The following is a 22,641-nucleotide window of genomic DNA, read 5'->3' on the forward strand; positions in this document are numbered from 1 at the left end:
TTTATATTTAATTTTATATAATAAACTTAGACAAATCTGAAAAAGTCAATGAAAATAACCGTTCCCTCCTATAGATGGACCAGGAAGATAAACTTGTGATAGGTAAGGCACTTTAGACCATTTTAAACATTCTGTTGAGACAAACTGAGCTCAATTTGTTCAATTAGCATTTCACCCCAGTGTATGATGTAATTATTGTAATTTAAGCAGCAGAGCAGAGGCACATATCATCAGCCCGTGCTAAAATCAGGTCATACATTGACTGAAGTGATCATCTAAACTGAAACAATCCATCAAGGACAATGTTTAGAGCTTACAAGCTGCTTAAGGAAAGTGAGATTTTTTGTGAGATTTTTCTAAACATGTTACTGAATCCAGTTAGTTTTCCTTGTGTTACTTTGACTTCTGCCTAACATTAGAATGATCTTCCAAGCAATTATTCATTAACAAACGTGTGAATGTGTGAAAATGGTAGACTTTTTCATTTTAGGAAATTTGTATCAGCATAATTATGCCAGTGCACCTTCAGTTACGAGTATTGATTGGTGTAATTAATCCTAACTTGAATATCTAAATGAAATACATCAGTACCTAACCTGCAACAACGTATGTTGATAGAAATATAACTTGTTATTATAAAGGTTACCTTTCCTTGGTCACAGAAGGTTCCACCTGCATTGGGGATATTATAAATATATATTTAGTAGTTGGCACCCTTTCTACAGGAATAGCTCCAGTACTAGAGCATATACCTGGATCTACCTTGGCTTGAGGATGAAATACTACATGCAATTTTATTAACCGGTCAGAAACCTAATGCTCAGGAAAGAAACAAGGAGCATGCTTATTTTGCAGCCATCACCACAGATATGACTGCTAGTTTTAAACTAGTAGTCATGTATTTATGATAGAATACAAAATAGGCTGCCACCCAAGAAGCTTCACCCAATGCAGTTACTGTCACGACTTCAGTGTGGACATGTAGTACTCCATTCTTTAGCTCCAGCTGATCACTTCTTATTTGTTAAGAGGAAGGATTCATTTCATTCGTGGGGGGCCACCAGTTAATTCACACATAGCTTTTGACAGGTCTTGTATAAGCTCACTGAGTTATAGCTGGAAGAGGAACCCAATGAAATTCAGCACGCTTTACCTCAATCCTCTCTGTTCACGCCACAATTTGAAGTGATTTCCTTCGGGCTTCACGGACCTGCGCAATAACGTCTCGGTCCGAGAGCTCCCGGCGCTGAGGGAGCAGCTGCCGCGGCACGAGCCGGGCGGTTGGAACGCTCTAACGGCCGCCGCGTGCCCCTCGGGCGGAAGGCGCCTTGACGAGGCTGCGCCCGCCAGGGTCCGGTCCCGGCGGTAACGGGCTGTGGGGCCGCCCTGTTACGCGTTCAGGTGCGGGTCCCTGCGCCCTGCCGGGGGCAATACCCGGCAGCCCCGGGAGCGGGAAAGCTGCCTCATGGCCTGGGGAGTTGTGCCCGCTGGCCGGTAGTGCTGAAGTATCCTAATCAGCCCCCAAGAAAAATACGGTTTTCGTAATGCATACTGTGCTTTGGCTCTTGAGTTGTTGTTGTTTTTTGTTTCTTTGTTTGTTTGTTTTTTCTCCTGGGTTTCATACATTGTGCCTTTTTTTTTCTTTTATTGTTATTTTTATGAAGTATTGGTTACCCCTTAACTCATTTTAGTATTATTTTTCACTCATAGAATCATGGTCAGGATTTGAGCTCTAAGGCAGACTCCAGTAACTGAAGGAGATGAGGAGTTCTGGTAAGGTTTGCTTGTATTTGACAGTTTTATTCCATCTTGTGGCTTTTATAAAGAGTATTAAGTGAAGCTTCCCATTGCCAGGAGCAAATAAACTTTGTTTACTTATTATTTATACAACAGTGCTGAAATACAAGGTGAAACACCAAAGAACTGATGCTGTGGTGTGAAACGTGTATTTTCCTGGGCTAAAACATGATCCCATGGCTTCTTTGACTGGCAGGCAGTGCGGTGCTGAGAGAACTGAGGTAGGAGCAGCACCAGGAGTGTTACTTGTTGCCTTAATATTTTTGGGTTACTTGATGTTTCTTGTGAGTGGGATCTTAGCTCAAGTGAAGCACTGGGCTAGCCTGATTATTTCTGTGCTGCATGATATCGTGTCTTTAGTAATGCTTCACAATATTCCTGTGCTTCAGCTGAGACTTATGCTTAATTCAGAGCGTCTGAATATCTCCATTCCTGGTATACAGTTAGTAGTAATTTATTTGAAGGAAAAGCATGTAGGCTGAACTGGCAGCAAGCAGACTGAATTGATAGGTTTTAAACTGAAGTTGTGGTAGCATTAAAAGTTAAAGTCAGTTTCACATCCAGCTAGATAGAAGTAATAGGCCTGAAGAGGTTATGTTTGTCAAAGTTACTTACACTTTTCACATGGAAGGACCTTTTACTTGAGCAGTAACAGTTTTTTATCTCAAGAAAACTACTGAAAGGACTCCAGTAGGACTGGTGTTTTTGACAGTAGTTTCTGTTAGCTGTGAAAAGCACTTAATATACTCAAAGAGATGAGTTTTTGAACTTTATGGCTTATGTTAATGGTGTAGGTTTGTTTGTTTGTTTGTTTGTTTTTTACTATTGATCTTACCTTGTGCACTTCTTTCTAACAGTACTTAACAACTGTAAGGTAAGAATTCTCACCATGATTTTTGCATGAAAGGAGATCCCACACAGGAGAAGATGGTTAAAATCAGCTTTTGTCAAGTAGTCTTTCAGGCATGATGGGGAGAAACTGTGAGATACTTTGTTGTTTTCAGCCAGCTAGGTTTGGGAGAAATTGCTCAGTTTATGTAGTTTCAATCAGATTAGGATGAAAGTTATTTATTTATTAACAACATGGAATTATTGGCAATTAGTGAACTATACATTCAGGATCGGTATCAGCCATGGAACAGAGTAATGACAATACTATATGCGTGGATATCAATAAAAACCTTCAACTTTCTAAAGACCCTTCTAGAACTAATCACAGAAGGTCACCTCTTGCAGGTGCATTTTCCCCCTTTTCATTTTTTCCGTGTGTGAGGAGTTGTTAGCATTTTTAATTTTCAGAATTCACATTTTTAGGAGTAACTTTTAGAAACCTAGCTGGAGTGTCCTTCTTTTTTGTAACTATTCAGATTTGGATTTGATTCACTCTGTGTCACTTAGAGTTTTGGAGGTCAAAACTGATTTGGTTTTTTTCATGTTGAAGCACGGTATTATCTTAGAAGTTACTGTAGAATTAGATTCTAACTATTTGGTGCTACCCTGCATGAAATACAGAAGCAGTATCTCAGCTAGTTTTTTTCTGAGGAGGCATTTATTTGTCATTAGTTTGAGTACTTCGAAAAAGTGGAAATTAAAGGTGCAAGCACTGGAAATTTATCATATATAAATGTATATATATATAAGGTAGAATTCCATACTTGAAGACCTTTTGAACAATTAAATTTAGTGAAATGATGATAGACTAGCATGTAGTGAAAGCATTAGTTTGCAGTACACTGCTTTTCACAGGTGAGAGGTGAAATGAATGTCCACTTGTGAAAGCACTGCTCTTCCCAACAACATTGTACTCATGTTGAATAGCTAAGAATTGAGCAGAAAATGCCATTTTCTTAGTGACTCTTGATTTATTTTTGTACTTTTTCAGTATTGTGGCTTTTACAGCATAAAAGTCTACTCTCTTCATGAAACACCTTTCTGATAATACAATGTATTTGGTACAGCACCTAACTCTCCTTAGGGTACACTGTCCTTTGTAATCCAAGCTCTTGCAGTTCAGTCTTTGGTTTTCAATAGACATTGTCCCATGGATACTGGGGTGGTCCTCTTAATCTACTGTGTTCTGGGTGTAAGTTCTTTATAACACAGAGCATCTCTGACTTTTATGTGTGGTGTGCGCCTTATATTTTAAATATTAACATTGCTCAGAAAATGAAAGTACAAAACAAAGTAAACTTGTTTGCATATTTTCCATCTTTTTTGTTTATTTGTTGAATAATAATGATGTGCGACAGCCAAAAGTTAACCTTGGATAAGTTGACTTTGGTTTTAGAGGAGTACTCTTCTTTGTTCTTATACCATAATAAAATAATAAAAATACACATCTCATTATCATCAGTGGTTTTATTATGAAGATATATTGTTTAATACAACTAATGTGCTGTGTCAGACATGCTTTGCCATCTCAACTGGCATGTTGGAGGCGGGAGAGTAGTGTTACTTCAGTTCCTTTGTGTTGATTCTTCCAAAAAGCAATACTCCCTGGACTAATTTAATCTTGCAGCCTTCTCTATTACTGTGATCATGAAAAAGTACTTTCCAGCTGGAAACTACTAACAACTACTGCAGGTCTAAAAATACCCCACCCCAAACACTATTCGAACTAGTAGGTGAGAAACCAGAAATGCTATTGTGTCATTTGATTAGACAAAATTATCTGCCACAATACAAACATGCCATTCACAAACTTTCAAAAGCCTTCAGTAATGTTTTATGGCAATAAGTTTATTGCATTCATCACAAGCTCTTTTTGTTTATGTGAAAATAATCTTCTTCACTACATCTTTCACTGTTTAATCTGATGTACCAAATTTTCTCTGTAGATTAGTGTGATGTCTATGATTGGTTACAGAAAAATCTAATAACTGGCATTCTATGCTGGTGTCTTTTTAAAAGCTAGAAACCCAGTAGTGACTAATTATCAAATAAACTATTTTCTGTATAAAGCAAAACAGTAACTTAAGCCAGAGATTCCCAAATGGTATGTTTTGGATGTGATTTTTGCAAAGATCTGCTCAAGAGCACAGAAGTGGAGATTTCATGCACTGACAGTAACAGCAGTAGGAATGAAAGTTACTTTCTATTGTGCAGAGATCAGCATAATGAAAGGTGATTAAGTGTTAACAATAATTTGTTAGTGTTTCATTATTCTGGGCTACTTGTTTCTTATTAAGAATGTCAGAATTCTGAGAAGAGAAAATAGAGACAACTGTATAAGTGGGGTATTTGTGCTCTTTTCAGACATTAGGAATGGAATGGGTTTGCATGTAATGGTAGGGTTTTTTCAGACTTATCTAAGGTACGTAATGAAGGGAAGTTCTTGATTTCCCTGAATTTCTTCACATGGAAATGGTGGCAATGTAACTAAAATAGATGTATGAAAAGAGGAAGTATTGTCTGAAAACATGCTGAGCAGTCAGGACACTAGAGACACCATGGCCTCCTAGTATACATATATTACAGGAATTTTAAGATGAGCATGACTCCTGAATGTAACTGAAATTATCCTTCATTAATTTCTTCAATATTCTTCTTTTCAAGTTCCATTCCTCTGCTGAGACAGAGAACAGGGAGAAGGATTTATTGTCAAATATATTACTGGATTGTTTACTATAGCTATTTCATTTTTTTAAAATCTAAAATATATGTTATGTTTCTAGATTCATTGTAATTTTAATTCTGCTTACTTCATTAAAGTAATGCATACGGCTTCTTGATAGCAGTTAGGTCTTTATTAATAAATGTCTCCTAGAGGGGAGTGCTTGTAGTCAGTTAAGAAAAGCAGTCAACTAAGTACTCTGTTATTCTTATAGATATTTACACTGGCACAGCATATTAAAGGTTGAGACCCATGAAATCCTGTCTTTAAAATAAACTAAATCAATTGACTTGCAGGAATGTGATCTTAGTATGATTATTGAAAAATCAAACAGAAATCAAAACAAGCACCTCCCTACCGACATTATAAAAATTGCATATTCTCTAACATGAATATCTAGTGACTGCTTAATCCTGTATCTAACCATATAGTCATCACTCCTTTATCCAGCTGAATTATTTTGATTCATACCTTGACTTGCAGATGAATTGAGGTTCAGTGTTTTACTGAGGTGCTGGAGAAAAAAAAAAAAAAAAAGATATTATCAGACATTAAAGGATGCTAATTTTAAATTGAGGCTTGGTGCTGAAGGTGAAATATGGAAGGTTTATAGTAGTTGTTTTTATCTGATGATTCCAAGGAGATGTGATGTTCACAAAGCAAGCTTCACAAGATTGTAATATTATGCTTTGAGCCATGGCTACACTGTACAGTGTAGCACTGACCAGAAATACTTGAGCTAGCCACTGAACTGAGAGTGGCCTAAGAGTCTTAATAAGCTGCTGCATAGATTAGTGAGACATTTCAGAGGTCTCAGTCTGAGCTCATCATCATACTAATGCAGATAAATTGCCTGCTGCCAAGACCCCAGTGAGGGGATCGGTGTGTAGCACTGCAAGGTGTACTGTGTACACATCCCTGATAGCACTCAGTAAAATATCTAACTCTGTGCTGTGTGGAAATCCGTTCAGGCTTGCCACGCTGCAGATGACTCTCCATCAATGACTGTCATGCAGGTCACTTTTACAGCTTTTCTGGTTCTGATGAGCATTTAAAGCGCTGCTATATAGGTTCATACTGACAAATAGATACAATAGTAGCAGCTTTACCAAAAATATTTTGTCAATATTTCTTGCTGTGTTATAAACATGTGACTTTTATTTTTCCTGGCCCTTTTGTCAAGCAGAATAAGTAATCTGTTAATCTGTTTGATAAATGTTTGTGATGTAGCATGCACTATCTTTTACATATGTCTAAAGGCTAATGACTTGATTGTAGGTACACAGGATAATAAAGTTTTCCACAATGTGGTATTTGTAGCTAGACTTCCATTCCAGTGCTAAGTATCTTCTCTAGGGTATATATTAAGTCAGAAGCATAATAATTGTCCACCTTCAGACATGTATTACATAGCAAGTAATCTAATTCTATGATAACAGTTTAGAATGAAAAACACAATCTTGCTGGTGCATGTGATTAACGAAGTTTTTATATGCCACCAAAAAAGTCAAGGTTACATAAAGGGGAACTATTTTTTTTTAGGTGTTACTCTTTCTTCATTGCAGTATTAGTGTTACATCCATAAGATTCCCCCGATTACCTCTGACATCCAGTCTGCACTCTATTTCAGCTTCACCACACTCATTAACAGCTTTACAGGTGTAACAGCCACCGTCAAATGGAGTGGGTTTCCGGATCTCCAGGGTCAACACACCCTGTTTACTGAACATGCGGTATTTGGCATCCCCAGAAAGATCCATTTTGTTTTTGTACCAGAATATCTTTGGCTAAAGAACACAAAAAAAGAATTTTAAAATAGAAGGTAGAAAAGTAAAGAATTATGGCTGATCTTACAGCTTTAATTTAGCCATCAAAGGTTTATGCATAATGAGGACTATATATATTATACAGGAGTATTAATTTTTGAAGGAACCTCCCCTTATTCAGTACTCGTGAAATTAATAATTCAAATGTTCAGTATTTTGTTTAACTCTCAAATAGCATGTAGATAATGCAGATCTGCACCCTATTCTATCACAATTTTAAAAAACCCTACAAAATTTATTTGTTCAGGAGTTATTTAATTGTACTTATTAAAATATATTTGAATGCTTCAAATGTTTTACAGAAGGGGAGTTAAACTGCACAGATTATTACAGCAGAAGTGTCATAAAGGTCTGCAGATGTTGGGTGGCCAACTTGGAATGCCAAGGTTTGGGCTGGGAAAGGATTTTCCAAGCCATTTAGAATATGTTTAGCAACTTCAGGAATTTCAAAATAGAGTTCAGGTTGGGTTCAACTGAGCAATAAAGTGGTTGGCTCTGTACGAGTTCCCGCCATTTTTATAAATGAAATTTTGAAAATTAAAAATCTTATATAAAGCAAACTGCTTTTGTTTATTTCAAACTTGTTATTACATATAGTGAATAAATAGGCTTTAAAGAGTAGAAGAAAAAGCTCTGCAGTCATCTGTTTTACTTCTGGAATTAACATTTTCTGTTTTGTCACCCATAAACCTGTAAAACTACTGCACTTTTATAGAGTGGACTCAAATTTACTGAATCACTCGTGTCTTTGACCTGTGATACACAATTCAGTCCATTCCAGTTGCCATGCCTATTTTTCTTTAAAGATAACAGCTGGACATTTTCATGTCTCAAAATTTTTTGCTTCTTTTTCTATAGCCTCTTCATCTTCCTGAGTATATGTCTCGTGTTTCAGCACTGCCACCAGGGCATGAATATTGGCTCTGCTTGAAGTGTTAACTTTTTGGTGCCATACAGATCGTATCTGAGGTATGCTTGATAATGTATAGGTATTCAAATTGGAAAGCTCTGTCAAAGTAAGTTACTGTCTGTTGCAGACTTATGCAGTAGCTACATAAACTGTTTGTTAAGGTTAATTTGGGCAATGCAAGTACCGAAATGTATCTGGAAAAGCTACTTTGGAGTATTAGGTGTACTGAAGGATGAGGACTATTTGTATCCTAATGTGGAAGGCAGAGCGAGCATGCTCACAGTCAGAAGCCTGCAACTACTGTACTTAACAGCTATAAAATATGATGTTTTTCTTAGAATCGTCTTAAAACCATGGAAACTGAATGAAGTGGATACAGATGAACAAAAAAGTCAGTTAACCAAGAGAGAATATCATTACTAACACTGTAATTTCGTGATGAATCTAAGCTGAGGCAGCTACTGGAGGATGGATTTTGCCTGCAGTTGGTGGTGTGTCTTCTGTGATGTTCTTTTGCAGTTATTTATGTGGATATGCTTCCTTTTTATATTTGAGTTTTGTCTGGAGCTCCTTCATCCAATGAACTGCAGCAAATGATTGCATTAAGACTGTCTCTAATTTTTTTCTTTTGAGTTAAATTGAACTTTGAGCTATAATCTTGCATATTTTGCTATGTAGATATTAGATTCTTGTGCAGGCATGAGGAAGGGAAAGGAGCAGGAAATAAGGAGCCAGGAAAAAGGTTTCTACATTTTTTGTAACTGCACTAACTTAAATTTTTGACAAGGTTATGTCATAATATGGTAAATTCCTTCACTGCAGACAAAAAGCCTATTTCCCTTTTTTGAGAAACCTAAATTTAGCTTCTAGCTGATACAGTTTTTACTGCTTGTTCCTAACTCTTAACAAAAAAAAAAGTACTCTTTGTACAGACTTCAACAAATATATTTAGACTGAGAAAATATTTCTGTGAGAAAACAAAAAGCCCCCAAACTTCACACATAACAGCAGTTTTTATTCTAGTTAATTTTGCAAAGTAACTCAGGCTCTCAAAAATTCATGTGGATGTATTGACATAAGAACAGAAAAACTGGTGTCTATGTATCCTTTAGGTTAATGAAACAATATATTATATTAACTGCTGTTTTCTTGAAAGACTGAAGAGAACAAAATATATATTCCGAGAAGATACGTGTTTTTTATTTGTTTACCTTTCTTCGTGGGTAGATTTTGTGTACATGTGATACATTTTCAATGATATGGTGTTATCATAAGCAATGCCTGTCCTTGCCACTGTCTCCTTTACTGTATCGCCCCATTGGTTCTGTGCACAACCACACAAACACTTGCACCATGCATTCTGGTTAAGCATCAGTTATGAGTGAGATGGGAGATAAATGGATGGGTTTTTCTTAATATACTCATGTTACACTCCAGTCATGCTGAACTGACATGAATTCTAAAGCATCATCTTGGCTTGTTGTGACAGTGACAACGCCTGTTGTAATTTGTACCTTGGGGATTCCTCTTACAGCACAGCTGAGCGTGGTGTTGTATCCTGCAATCACAGAACGGTTTACTAAAGGGTGAGTGAATTTAGGAGGTTCGGAGAAGTCATGTTCTTTGTAACTAGGTGGCTTATAAGTGGTGCCTGCAATTCAAAGAAATAAAATAGTAAGAACTGTGTTTTCAATTCTCTTGACTTGTGTACAATCGATTTGTCATTTAATTTGCCTATATGATTTAGAAAATCTTCAAAGCTATGACATTTATCATATAACAAATCTTTAAATTCATTTCACTCTAATACACATCACACGTTTAATACTTCAGTTAAAGGAAAAGGTCCTGGCAACCACAGGGTTTCAGTTTCTGTTAAAAATATGAAAGCCGTGTGCCTGCAGGGAAAGTCTTCACCACAGATATCTTAAACTTTTAACCTCGGAATGTAAAATAATATAGTTTAGGAAGACAGCGTAATTAAATATTTTAGAACAGATTTTTGTGTTAGTACAGGAGATCTGCCCAGGTAAGGGCTCTTGATGCTAAAATATTTTAAAAGTGCTAGTTACTAACTAATGACAATATCTCCAGTGGTGCACCTAATAGTATTGTATTTTCCATTTACCACTGTATTATTTGTGGCACTTAGTGACTTCTGTGATCTTTGTTTAGAAGAATATGTTACCTGTTTTTTGGATATAGGCAGGATTTTTGGTGGTTGCAGCGGTTTCACTCAATCCACACAAATTTTCACTGAAGACTCGAAAAAAATACTCATTTCCCATAATCAGGTCTGACACTACACAGTTTGTGCGACGATAGTGGTCAAAAACAGTATACCATTCCTGTAACAAGACTATACTATTTAAAAAGATACTATGAAAGGTCAGACATGGTGCTAATTTTGCTACAAGGAAAAGACAAGTAGACATGTATTTAACACTAGCCTGTGAAATAAATATTATGTTCCTTCCTGTGAAGATAAGCTGATACATTTTCCTATTTTTATTTTCTGGCTGGAGTGACAGTTGTATGAATTTTGAGGGGAAAAAAAAAAAAATCTCTTTACATTTTAGCCCTACTCATATCTGGCAAACCTGACACAAGATGTGACCTCAGAACATGGCTGCTTGATGGGAACTTCCATGAGAAGGATGTTTTCCAGCTGGACTGGCATTCATACCTCTCCCAGTATATACCCTAGTATACCCCACATCTGAGTTTAACTTCCTCCTTCCCCTTCAGTTTTTCCCTTGTAATTGTGAAAAATATAATTCCAAATGAAAAATACAATTGCACCTTTTGGGTAGAGCTGTTTGTCCAGTCACCACCAGAGACGGGACAGGCTGGGTCTCTCTTTTTACATTTTCTATTGGGTGCTTTACACAGCCCTGCATTTATTCATTTGGTTCCTTTTAGATTTTGTTCTTCAATGTTTAACTGCCTCTGATATGCCATAGGACAATTCAGACAAAAAAAAAAGAGGGTCAGAAATTTAGCTGTTTTCCTCAAATCTCTGTTTTCCCAGAACAGGTAGTAGTTTAAACTCCATACAAAGTCACCAACTCAGTGCTGTGTCTTACCATTGTCTTTTTGTCAGTTTTCTGGACTGTGTAGCCCAAGATCTGTGCATTGCCATCATCTTGTGGAGGTGTCCACTCCAGGGCTGCATTAAATCCCCAAACATCTACAAGCTTTATATTCTGAGGAGGACCAGGCTTGTCTGCAGAGGAGAGATGAAAAAAACCCTTCGCTTCTGTTTCAAGGTCTAAGAGCTTTGTCATTTCCTCCCATGCAGGGAAAAAAATAGAACCTGATAGCAATCTATACTTGTTCAATATCAATACACTGTATACAGGAAAGTGGGAAATTTTCAAATACTGTCTAAATACTCTTTTGGGAGGCCTAAAACCTACTGAGAAATAGACAACACATTAGAATTAGTAACAAGAGAACCAGAAAAACTCTTCCTTAAAATGGAAGAAGTAGGTTGTGTTGTTTGGGTGGGTGCGATTAACTCTTTTACTACAGTTTTATTATTTGCTTTCTTACTTCAATGCTATTTAGTGGCCACTTAGGTACACTGAGAGCCATATAAACAACAGAGGCAACTGGGTGTATGTTCCTTCGCCCAAGGAAGGCCAGCCATTGGGCACTATATCTGACTCTTTCCCGTTGCCTCAGTGCTTCTTAGCTTGCCCACTACTGATATTTCACAGTGATAACTAGAAAAAAAAAAGCAAACTCTCAGAGGTACAGTAGTCTATGTCCACTTTAAGATGCCTGGAAATATATAGAAAAATATATATCATAAAATGATAGTTTTATTTTTTCCTTCTTTTAAGGATCATTAATATTTCTGCTAACGTTGTTTAGTCAAATGCTGTAACATTTAAATTAGACTTATTAAGTAATATTCCTGTCTGGTTTAACTTGAAGACGCTGGTTCTTCTTTTTGATATGGTAGATTGTTGTTCCCTGTTACAGGGCTTATTGGGGATGATGATCATTACACCTGTTATTAAGGTAAATGTGACTTTCTGTGTCAAAGCACAATGTGCTAATTCTCTTTTCACTGACATGCTTTGGAATGAAAAACTGCTTTATAAGTAACTTTAACCCTTTTTGTCCTCCTTCATATTGCTGAACACTGGAGCCAACTAAAACACTACATGAAGTTCAATAAGGAATGCAGAAGGCATCACTCTCATTCCATTTAATGTCCTCTTCCTTCTTCTCTTAGACTAACATTTTAGAGAAAAAGCTGCCATCTTATGCATTGCTCAACAGCTACCAACTTCTTCCCTGTTTCTGAAGCTGGGAATGGTAATGTGTTGTCAAATGAACAATATTGCGTATGAAGATGTGGAAATGCATTTGCTGTTATCTGGAATCACAACTTAAGAAAAATCTAGATATATTTCTAGATTTGTATCTTCATTATACAAAAATCAATTAGTCTATTCTAACTTGAATATAGGAATTTTGCATACTACATATGAATATGTGTGCGGGTATGAAAACTGCAACAGCTTCAGTGGGCAAAGTCCTACAAGTGCTGAATAAGTGTATTACAATCAGTAGAAAACAGTAGAAAGATGTTGTGATGTTTAGCAGTTTGTTAATGATTTTCAAGCCTACCTATTGTTATAACCCCTCACAGTATCTGCCTAATTTTACAAGTATTTTTCCTGCAAACTTACCTACAGATATATCTACACAACAGAGCGGGGGGTTTGGTGTGTGTCGTGGTGGTGTTTTTTGTGGTTTTTTTGTTTTGTTTTGTGGTAGTTGGTTTAAATCTTATAGGAAGAGATTGATAAAGGGGAGGAAAATATAATCTTAGGTGCAATGAAAGGAAAAAGTACACTTTTTGGGGAAGCCTCACTAGACAGATAGATTTTGAAGTTTGGGCCTTATTGCTCCTAGTTACCTAAAAGCAAATATCAAGGAACCTCCCTTCAAAACTGAAAACAATAGGATGACAGGTCACTCATTAATTCGGTAATCTATTGGAAGAGTTATACTTCAAGAATGTGTGTGTGTGTGTACTTAAGACATTCTTATGTATATGTTTATGTAAATAGATGTAGATAATGGCTTTTGGGGAGAACAATTTCATAGTATGACTTTATTAAGAACAGAAGAACAGTTTAAGCCTTAACCTGCTATTGGATTAAAGTGATAACAATTCAATGTTGTATTAAATAATCCCTTTTTAATAAATTATTATACCTACCCATAATGGTGTAGATTGAATAAAGAAAAAGAGTGTACTGAAAGCCTCAGTACTTGTAAGTCTTTGTAAAGGACAATCTTACAAAAGGTAGAGATGAATAAATTTGTTGAATGGATTTTTATATGCTTGATCTTTGTGATTTGATGGGATAATGCAATCTGCAAGAATATCTACTCAAAATTTCTTTGTAGAATTGTAGAATATTCCTTTATCAGTACTAACCAGTACATCTCTGGCTGGTAGTTTGAACAGAGGGTGGGAAAAGTTAATCCTAGTGATGCATCTGTAGCAAATTTTTTTCCTCTGTAGGACACTGTGTTGGAGTGGGGATTTATATTCTGCTACCCTCATTACAAGCTTATCTGAGGATTTTTGTGTTTTACTGACTTTTATAGATTGGGAAGAAGAAAGAAAGTGGCCATGGTCTTTCAAAGAGAAATGATAATTTACATTTTCAAATAATAAATAATGGGAACAATAAATAATTCCAGTTAAAAAACCAAACCAAAACAAAACACAGAACTGAGGTTTGCTTTATCAGTAGAAGGTGTTATGGAAGGCATTTTTTATTGATTAATGCAGTGGGGTAAAAGCTGAGGGAACTGTATTTTTCAGAGATTGGAAATATTTTCATTATATAAGACCTTTCTGTAAGTATTTTAAATATACTGTATTGCCATAGTAAAACTCCACCCTTTGTAGATCTCTAGAGCAGACTGCAGCAATTGTTTTGGCAATAAAAGCAAGTGATGACAGTAACAGAAATGTTTCCTCCTGTTTGGAACTGCCTCATTATAGCAGCAAAGCTTTTGGTTACTGGCATTCTTGCCTTGCTCTCAAAAATATAAGGACTGAAGCTACAAATATTAATCCTTCATCAAGCAGACTCTTGCCAGAGAAACTTAGTTCATGAACAGAGATCTCAAAAGATCACTAGTTGATTTCTGTCTCTAAAAGATGAGTTGGCTTTTCAGCATGCTGTGCTTCAGCATCTAAAGCATTACCAGTAGTACAGAAAGAGTGTCTGAATCACCCATATTTCTCTCCTGCCAAAATAATTTAAAATCTTGAGAGCAAAACATGCTGTTTACGGAACTGAAAAGAAGTAGTTCCGGTGGAAGAGTGACAGAATCAAGAATCAGAGCAGATACCTTGGTTGCAGATGTACCTGTATATGTTACAAGCCCTTTCTTGGCCAAGAATTAAATGAAATTTATTTATTCCCTTTCATTCAAGCAAGCTGGCCAAGAATTAAAAAGTTCAATACCTGACCTCCAACTGTGACATGTATTAAGCTATGTGATATGATTTTTTATTTTTTTTTTAGCCTTTGATTTTCTGTATGAAATAACTCTTGGACAATAGTACATGTATCTGTTTGTGTACCTTTCTACATACCAAACAATGGGTGAAAGATACTTGGTACTATGCTGTAAGAGCAATGTGCTAGAACCTGAAGTCACTAATGAGTTTTAGAAAGGAATTTTGGTGTGTAGAGAGCACTACACCCCTTTACCTGTGTCCCTTGGAATTACATTGTTTTAGCTGCCATTTACTTATTTTGCTGTTGCAGAATTGCAGCCATCCTCTTGAGCAGAAGCAGCTGGTGGTATTAAGGCACATTTGCTCAATTTGTTATGCCTTTTTTGTTTGCTCTTGGCACCACTGCATACCCATTCTGCCAACATTCTAAAACTTTAAGCAGAATACAGTCAACATTATATATTTAATTTGAAAGCATAAGGAGTTATGTTTAAATACTCCTTTTTGTGCCAAAATAAATATTCTAAATGTCTTGATATGTTGAAGGAAATTTGGGATTACACTGTGAAAGAGTGAGGTGAAAAAAATAAAAACAATTTTAAAGAATGTTACATAGAACTGTAATGGGGAGAAACAGAAGAGCTCTGGTTGAATTTTAATGAAATCTGAGTAGAAAAGATCTCGGAATATACCTCTCAAAATCCCAAGGGAAGTGGCAGTGCATTCCTTTAAAATGACACTAGAAAAGAGACTAGAAATTGTATACTAGAGAATAAGCCTCCACTAAGCCTCAAGCTAACTAGATACTCTTAGCAGAGTAAGACATTAAACATGAATTTTCCAAATTCACAGGACTGTGTCTTCTTGTCGTTTCTAATTCTCAAAACAGTAGAGGGACATTAGTGCAATGATTTTTATCTTCACTGTCCTTATCTGCTGATGAAACCCAAGAAGAGTATATCTATTCCAGGATTCAGATTTCCTGCCTTGAGGACAATATGGCTATTCCCAAGAACACCAAAACTCTCAAATTACTTTTGTCACTCTCAAAGTGGTAGAAAGAAGGGTGAGAAACATGATTAAAGACATTTTGGAAATAAACAAGGCGTCTAAAACTTGAGACTGTTAACTGAGGGTAGTGTGACTGAAGGCTGTAAAACCATGAGTAGCATAGAAAATGTGAATAAATTATTCTGATACAAAACTGTATTGACATCAAATGAGATTATCTGGAGAAATACTCAAAACAAACTAAATGGGTAGCTTGTACATGCGTTTAAACTGAAATTCCTTACAAAGGTTATTTGGATTCTGAAACTAGACCTGAATTAATAAACTGCCTGGATAAAATCATGGAAGAAAAAAATCCCTCAGGAGCTTTGGGACACAGATAATCCCTCTACCTCAGAATGTCTCTAGGATACAGATCATTTCAAGCTGGGAAAATATACGAGGAAAATTAAGTGACATGCTAGCCCTCCTCTGAGCTTTGTCCTGGTCATCTGCTGTTAACCATTCTCAGAGAAGGGATTCTGAGGTAGCTGGACCTTTGGATTGCCTCAGTGTGGCAACTATTTTGTTGTGTATGTTATGCTTATTTTTGATGTCAGGTTCTTACCTATGATTTGCATTGTTATTACAACTTTATCAGTCATGTTTTCTATCTGAAGAGTGACTTCATATGCTCCGGAGTGATGAAGCTCTGCCTTTCTGATGAAAAGGATTGTGTCTGTGTTGCTGTTCCGAATTCCCACATCTTTGGAATCTAGAGTTTGACCATCTTTCATCCAAGTGATTTTGGGTCTTGGTTTACCCTGAAGAGAAAAAAAGAGATTTTTTTTTTTAATATGCAGAGTTAGTATAATAAACTCTACTTTGCAATTTGTTTTCTTGCAGGCAAACATTTGCTCCTATCTGTGTGGTTTAGTGGCACCATTCCCTGAGGATGACATTTAGTTATAGTTAGAGACTGAAATTATATTGAGAACAAACCCAGAAAAAATATACTTGTACTGGTATGGTACTCTCAGGCACCCAGGCACCTGTGAAGCCAACAGTTGATCTGTTTTACTCTATTATTAAGTAGCAGAAGTCTTTAATATTTAAGTAGTTTATTAACTTTTTTCCCACCTTCACCCTCCATTTCATAAAATATTTGATTCTCTATCCCCAAGTATTTTTAAGATATTTCAGAAAATTGTTATAATCTTGAAATCTTGGATGTGAAACTTACTGTGTAATTCATAACTGTATTTATAGTCAATCTAGCAGAAAATAACTCCGTGGGTTTTTTTGAGTTTCTGCCAGATGAACATGGTGGAACAGTGCAGCACAGGGCTGGGTGAACCCCAGGTGTAGCTCAAATGAGTGGGGGAGGGAAGGTGAGACTATCCAAGACGGCAGTCAGATCTTCTTAGGCTGCCTTGGAACTGCAGTCTAAGGCACTGAAATTAGGATACCTACTGCCCTCTGCCTCTAGTGAACAGCAGAGAAAGCACCTCTAGAAGGTTCCCCACTTCACTGGGTGTCTGAAACGTACTCTGTAAGACTGTATCTTTTTCCATAGGCTACAGAGGGAGATTAGGGTACCCAGACTCTTGGTTTAGGTGCCAAAAGGTAGGCAGAATAGAAAGAAATCTTTGTGCTCTGCTACACCGTTGTTTCAGGTTTGTCTGGTATTTGCTCAGAAAGTCTGTGTAGCATCATTTTATTTTTCTGTGATATTAGAAAAGTTAGGCCAAGATCTGTCCAAAATTACACTTAAAGGGGCTCTAAACCACCTAGAAATCGCTATTCTTTAAGATATGTTTTTTGTTCTGGCATCTAAAACCTCAGATACATTGTGATTGATTTTACATCAGGGCTGATGATAAACCTGAATGAGCAATGGTTTTGGATCTTCCATTTTCCATATCTGGTAACTGATTTTCTTACTGCTTTCAGGCAAGTCGTGTAGTCACCTCAGGCCTGTAGCTCTGAAATATTAGATAAAAGATCATTTTGTCCAGTTCTAGTGTATCTTCACCCTGGTATAATTTCATAGAACCCTTATGAAAACCTATTAGAGGAAGACATGGCTTCCCTCCTTTAGCTGGTAGGTATAGTAGAAAATTCTCGAACAAGTAAAAGGATATGGTGGGGTTTTTTTCTGTATCCTGGTTGTTGGTGAACTTGACAAGTAATTGACTGTATTTTACCTTCTACATATGTGTGTATTTTTAAATGACATGAGGATTCTAGTCACTAGTGGTGTTCCCCAGGGGTCAGTGTTGGGTCCCGTCCTGTTTAACATCTTTATTGATGATTTAGATGAGGGGATTGAGACCATCATCAGCAAATTTGCTGATGACACCAAGCTGGGAGGGAGTGTCGACCTGCTGGAAGGCAGGAGGGCTCTGCAGAGGGATCTGGATAGACTGGAAAAATGGGCTGATTCCAATGGGATGAAGTTCAATAAGGCCAAATGCCGGGTGCTGCACTTTGGTCACAACAACCCCCTGCAGCGCTACAGGCTGGGCGCAGAGTGGCTGGAGAGCAGTCAGACAGAAAGGGACCTGGGGGTGCTAATTGACAGGAAGCTCAACATGAGCCAGCAGTGTGCCCAGGTGGCCAAGAAGGCCAACGGTATCCTGTCCTGTATCAAAAACAGCGTGGTCAGCAGGACAAGGGAAGTGATCCCTCCCCTGTACTCTGCATTGGTGAGGCCACACCTGGAGTATTGTGTTCAGTTCTGGGCCCCTCAGTTCAGGAAAGACATTGAAGTGCTGGAGCGGGTCCAGAGAAGAGCAACACGACTGGTGAAGGGACTTGAACATAAGACCTATGAGGAGAGGCTGAGGGAGCTGGGGTTGTTTAGTCTAGAGAAGAGGAGGCTTAGAGGTGACCTCATCACTCTCTATAACTACCTGAAGGGAAGTTATAGCCAGGTGGGGATTGGTCTCTTCTCCCAGGCAGTTAGCAATAGGACAAGGGGGCATGGGCTTAAACTCTACCAGGGGAAATTTAGGCTGGATATTAGAAAGAAATTCTTTACAGAGAGAGTGATCAGGCATTGGAATGGCCTGCCCAGGGAGGTAGTGGACTCGCCGTCCCTAGAGGTTTTTAAACTGAGATTGGACATGGCACTTAGTGCCATGATCTAGTAAACGGACTAGAGTGGGACCAAGGGTTGGGCTCGATGATCTCTGAGGTCTCTTCCAACCCAGTCGATTCTGTGATTCTGTGATTCTGATTGAAAGTTTTGTCTAGAGGAATACTTTCAAAATAAAAGCAATCTACTTAAAATGGTATAGTTATATAGAAATTTTCTTTAAATTTCTAATTTGTCAAGACAAATGCTTGGCTAGGTTTTCAGATTTATTACAAAATGTAATAGTTCTTGATGGACTGAGTGATGAGGTGAATTGAGCATCTGGCCTTAAATATCTCAGCAAAAATGGGCATGAGAAACCATAGCATCTTTATAAGAAGAAATACTTTAATAAAGTATTAGAAATTAATTTATTAGAAATAAATTGTGTTTTGCTACTGCTGGTGTTTGAATGTGGTTGATCTGACATGTTCACTCACAGCACCTCCCTTTTTGAGGTGCTACGATTGTCAGTGAAAGATTGCAAGTGTTGAAAGTGTTGGTTTTCATATACTCTTATATTTATAGACTGTGAAAAGCATAAACAGATAGAAAGAATGTTCCTAATATATATCTCAGAGGATTAGATTTCTGCAATGTGTAATAAGTAATCCGAGAGAGAACAGTGAGTGACAGTGGGTAAATAGCACACGAGAGAAACTTCAGGCAGTTTACTGCAGGGGAAGAACGAATTTAAATGCTTTTTGGTTAATGCATATATGGACAAGAAGACTGCTTAGGAATACTGTGAATCTTATCCATGAATAGCTCGTAATATCCCTTCAATCATATGCCCACACAGTTAATTTTGAAACAAGAATGTGTTTAATCCTCTCCTTTAAGCAGAATGTCCCATCTGTGTAATGCACTCAACCGAAAAAGGGTTAGTAATAATGTTGTACTTGTTCTTTTCTGTAAATTTCAATCTAAAGATTTTGATAGATTTGAAAATAGCATTTAGCCCAGGATAGGTTGACAAGGTATTTAATAGAATTTCAGTGTTAAATGACATGGTAGTGACCATAGAGATCACTGGCAGGGTTGCACAGAAACTGTAAATTGTAGAAGACACTGACTTATAGTTTATTTACATAATATTCTGCTTGCTTTTATTCCCTGGCTCAGGGTTCACACTAATTCCAGTATTTATGTATTTACTTTGTTATCCCTTTTGTAATATGAAGTTGCAATCATATCTACTTAGAATCTTTTGCTTCGATAGAAATGGTCAGTGATTTAAACTTTTTCAAAATATGGAATACAATGTTCATTTTGCTCTAATTTTTTTGAAAGATCCTCAGTTTTGCATATTCTAAATAGCTTTTGCAGTATTAAGAATTGTAGCTATAGTTGCAATTCAGCACTATTACAAATTTAATTCACTCAAAAATTCTCTCTTGATTTAAAATCCTCTAGTTTTGTTCTCAAGCTAAATTTTGGTGTTGATGGATAGATTTTAGCATTGTTTGTCAGCCTTACTTTTTAGGAGGTGAGAGTTTATACCATCACATGATTTGTGTGCTACTGAAATTTTGAATTAATTCATTTCAGCTAAATTTGACAGGGCACTAGAATTCTCTTAGACTAGCTTAGTACAGTTTTGTGAAAACTGATGACAGGGTGAAATACTGAAACCTTCATTAGTGTCCCTGCTGAAGAAAAGTCAGGGAAGGCTTAGTCTTTATCTGTTTTGTTTGGCAAGAGCTGAATGATCAGGCAGGATAAGTGAAGCTCTGGATTAGTTGCAGCATGTACTTTCTCTGGCCTGGGGAAGTGAGGACATGTCATGTCCAGTGGGGGAATAGGGCAAAGAACTGGCAAATTGCTGGGAATATTGCAATGAGACCGCTCTAAGCAAAAGAGGTGGGTTATGCTGGGAAGATAGTGATATAGGGGACATACGACACAAACCTCTAAAACGCCAAACTTTATCATTTCCTCAGCTTATGGGACAACTTGTCAATTTTGTGCAAATTTTCTTCAACTCAGACATTAAAGCAGCAAGAATATCTTTAATGTAATTTTTTAAAGACTTAAATAAGTCAAAAATATCAGATGTAAAATCTTAAGTTTTGCAGAAATCTAGAGCTCAGTAAAGCAGCCATTTTAGCAATTGTGGAGATAAGAAACATGGAAGAAAAAAATAAGCACACAATCATATCAAAGTGGTGCAAGCATGCAATTCAAGGCAGTTACTCCATGTATTGGTTTGCAACTGTTTACTGATTAGATATATCTTTGTGAAAAAGCAACTTTTCATGTAACCCAGTAACCACAGGGCAAAAGACGTGTGTAATTTATTTTACATAGATTTCGCTCCTCTGTGGATTTTTTTTTTTTTTTTTCCTGCTGGTACTGCCCAAACAAAAGAATATAGGTAATGTGTGCATATATATCTCCCTGGCTGAAAAATGTTTTACATCTCCAGTGTCTTTACATGAGAATTTCAAAACTCTTCACTAACGACGATGATTACATTTTCATAAACGTCAAACCTGGACAGCAGAGAAATTTTAGGTTCTTCAAATTATAAGTGAGGACTAGATTAAATGATATATCCATTATTACTGAGGATATCTCTGTGAGAGTCCAAATCTGCAATTTACATTTTCTTTTCCTGTGTGTCACTCAGAAAACCTTTTCTTTCCCACACTAATTCTTGTGCTATATTGACGTTATAGTCTTGCATCTGAAAAAAGGCATGTGGTGTTTTATGAGTAGTCATTATTGCTTATACAGCTATAGAACATGCAAAGATAGGGGAACTGGTTAGGTCAATCTGTGTCTATGTATATGCAATTTGGTGCATGCTGTAGTGGCATGTGTAGTTCCATGCATGCACTCTTGATAATCCTTGGCATGCTGTGTTTTTTAACCTTGAGCTCATGTACACTAATAACCAAGCTATTATTTGTATACACATGGATTCTATATAGGCCCAATTGTGGTATTCTGTTTATGTACAAACTCTAATTTTTGTAGTCAGCCTTTCAGAAATGAACATACACGCTTTTGGCAAAGAAGTTGCCTAGTAACACCATGTACCTTGGCTCCAGAAGAGTAGTTGTTTGTATTCTTATGCTTTTGTGTACTTCTGTCTTTAAGATGCATCCTATGGACAATAAGCAAGAATGGGCTTGCACTTACTTACAGCACTTAGTTTTTGTTCTTCCCCAAAAGGAAGGATTATGGAAGAAACTGTGAGTGCAAGAAAATGTGACTGAAAGAAGAGTGATTTTATTGTTTTTTGCTTTAACATTTGAGAGGGTTTTTTAAATCATCAGCCATACTTTGTGTAACAGTGCTTAAGCAGTGAAGCGATGGGAACTTGGACAAGGGAAAGTACTTTAGGTAAGTAGTGATAAATAACCATGACAAAATAGGAACAGATGATACATACCTGAAAAGGGATCACAATGTTGATTGTCTCACCCACTTTCTTCACCAGAGTCTGTCTGAGATGGCGTGGCAACCAGATTTTGGGACGCTCTGCAGTTAAGCATTAGTACATTAAATACAAAGATTTGATACTTTGAAATATTGCTTATAGCATAAATAAGACAAAACACCAAAGAGGAGAGGCTTGGATATTTGTAAGCATAATTGTGCAGACACTGTTTATACAGTTAGGGAGCAGTTAATTCTCAAAGTACTTTCAAATGTATTTGGCTACTGGATACAAATTTAGTAGCAATCTCAGTTATATATTTACAACTGAGCAGGTTTCAATGACGGCAGGATTTGTGAAACTGTCACATTTGAAATGCCAGGTTTGGGTGACTTCCATTGGATGTGAGTCTTCTGTATGGACTTTGGAGAACTTCATCAGTTCAGTAGAGGGAATGAGACAAAGGGTGTATT

The 22,641-nt window shown here is 36.9% G+C and overlaps 1 protein-coding gene and 1 long non-coding RNA gene across 2 annotated transcripts in view; one reads left to right on the forward strand and one right to left on the reverse strand.

Annotated features, from left to right (window-relative positions):
* The first annotated feature begins 1,277 nt into the window (after window positions 1–1,277).
* Window positions 1,278–9,667, forward strand: LOC110358570 (uncharacterized). Its single transcript, XR_010473251.1, has 3 exons — window positions 1,278–1,401; window positions 1,711–1,773; window positions 8,095–9,667. It is a non-coding gene; the product is annotated as an uncharacterized LOC110358570 (long non-coding RNA).
* MYBPC3 (myosin binding protein C3) overlaps window positions 4,138–22,641 on the reverse strand; it is a 64,404-nt gene continuing 45,900 nt past the window's right edge. Inside the window, exons 28-35 of the mRNA XM_005502166.3 lie at window positions 22,181–22,269; window positions 16,270–16,465; window positions 11,233–11,372; window positions 10,335–10,494; window positions 9,661–9,797; window positions 7,011–7,197; window positions 5,882–5,924; window positions 4,138–5,365 (exon numbers count right to left, since the gene is read on the reverse strand). Of these exons, the coding sequence (XP_005502223.2) occupies window positions 5,914–5,924; window positions 7,011–7,197; window positions 9,661–9,797; window positions 10,335–10,494; window positions 11,233–11,372; window positions 16,270–16,465; window positions 22,181–22,269 (920 nt within the window). The 3' untranslated portion in view covers window positions 4,138–5,365; window positions 5,882–5,913. The remainder of the gene's footprint in view (window positions 5,366–5,881; window positions 5,925–7,010; window positions 7,198–9,660; window positions 9,798–10,334; window positions 10,495–11,232; window positions 11,373–16,269; window positions 16,466–22,180; window positions 22,270–22,641) is intronic.

Source organism: Columba livia, chromosome 5 (assembly GCF_036013475.1).
Source record: "Columba livia isolate bColLiv1 breed racing homer chromosome 5, bColLiv1.pat.W.v2, whole genome shotgun sequence".
In the NCBI taxonomy this organism is placed as follows: Eukaryota; Metazoa; Chordata; class Aves; order Columbiformes; family Columbidae; genus Columba; species Columba livia.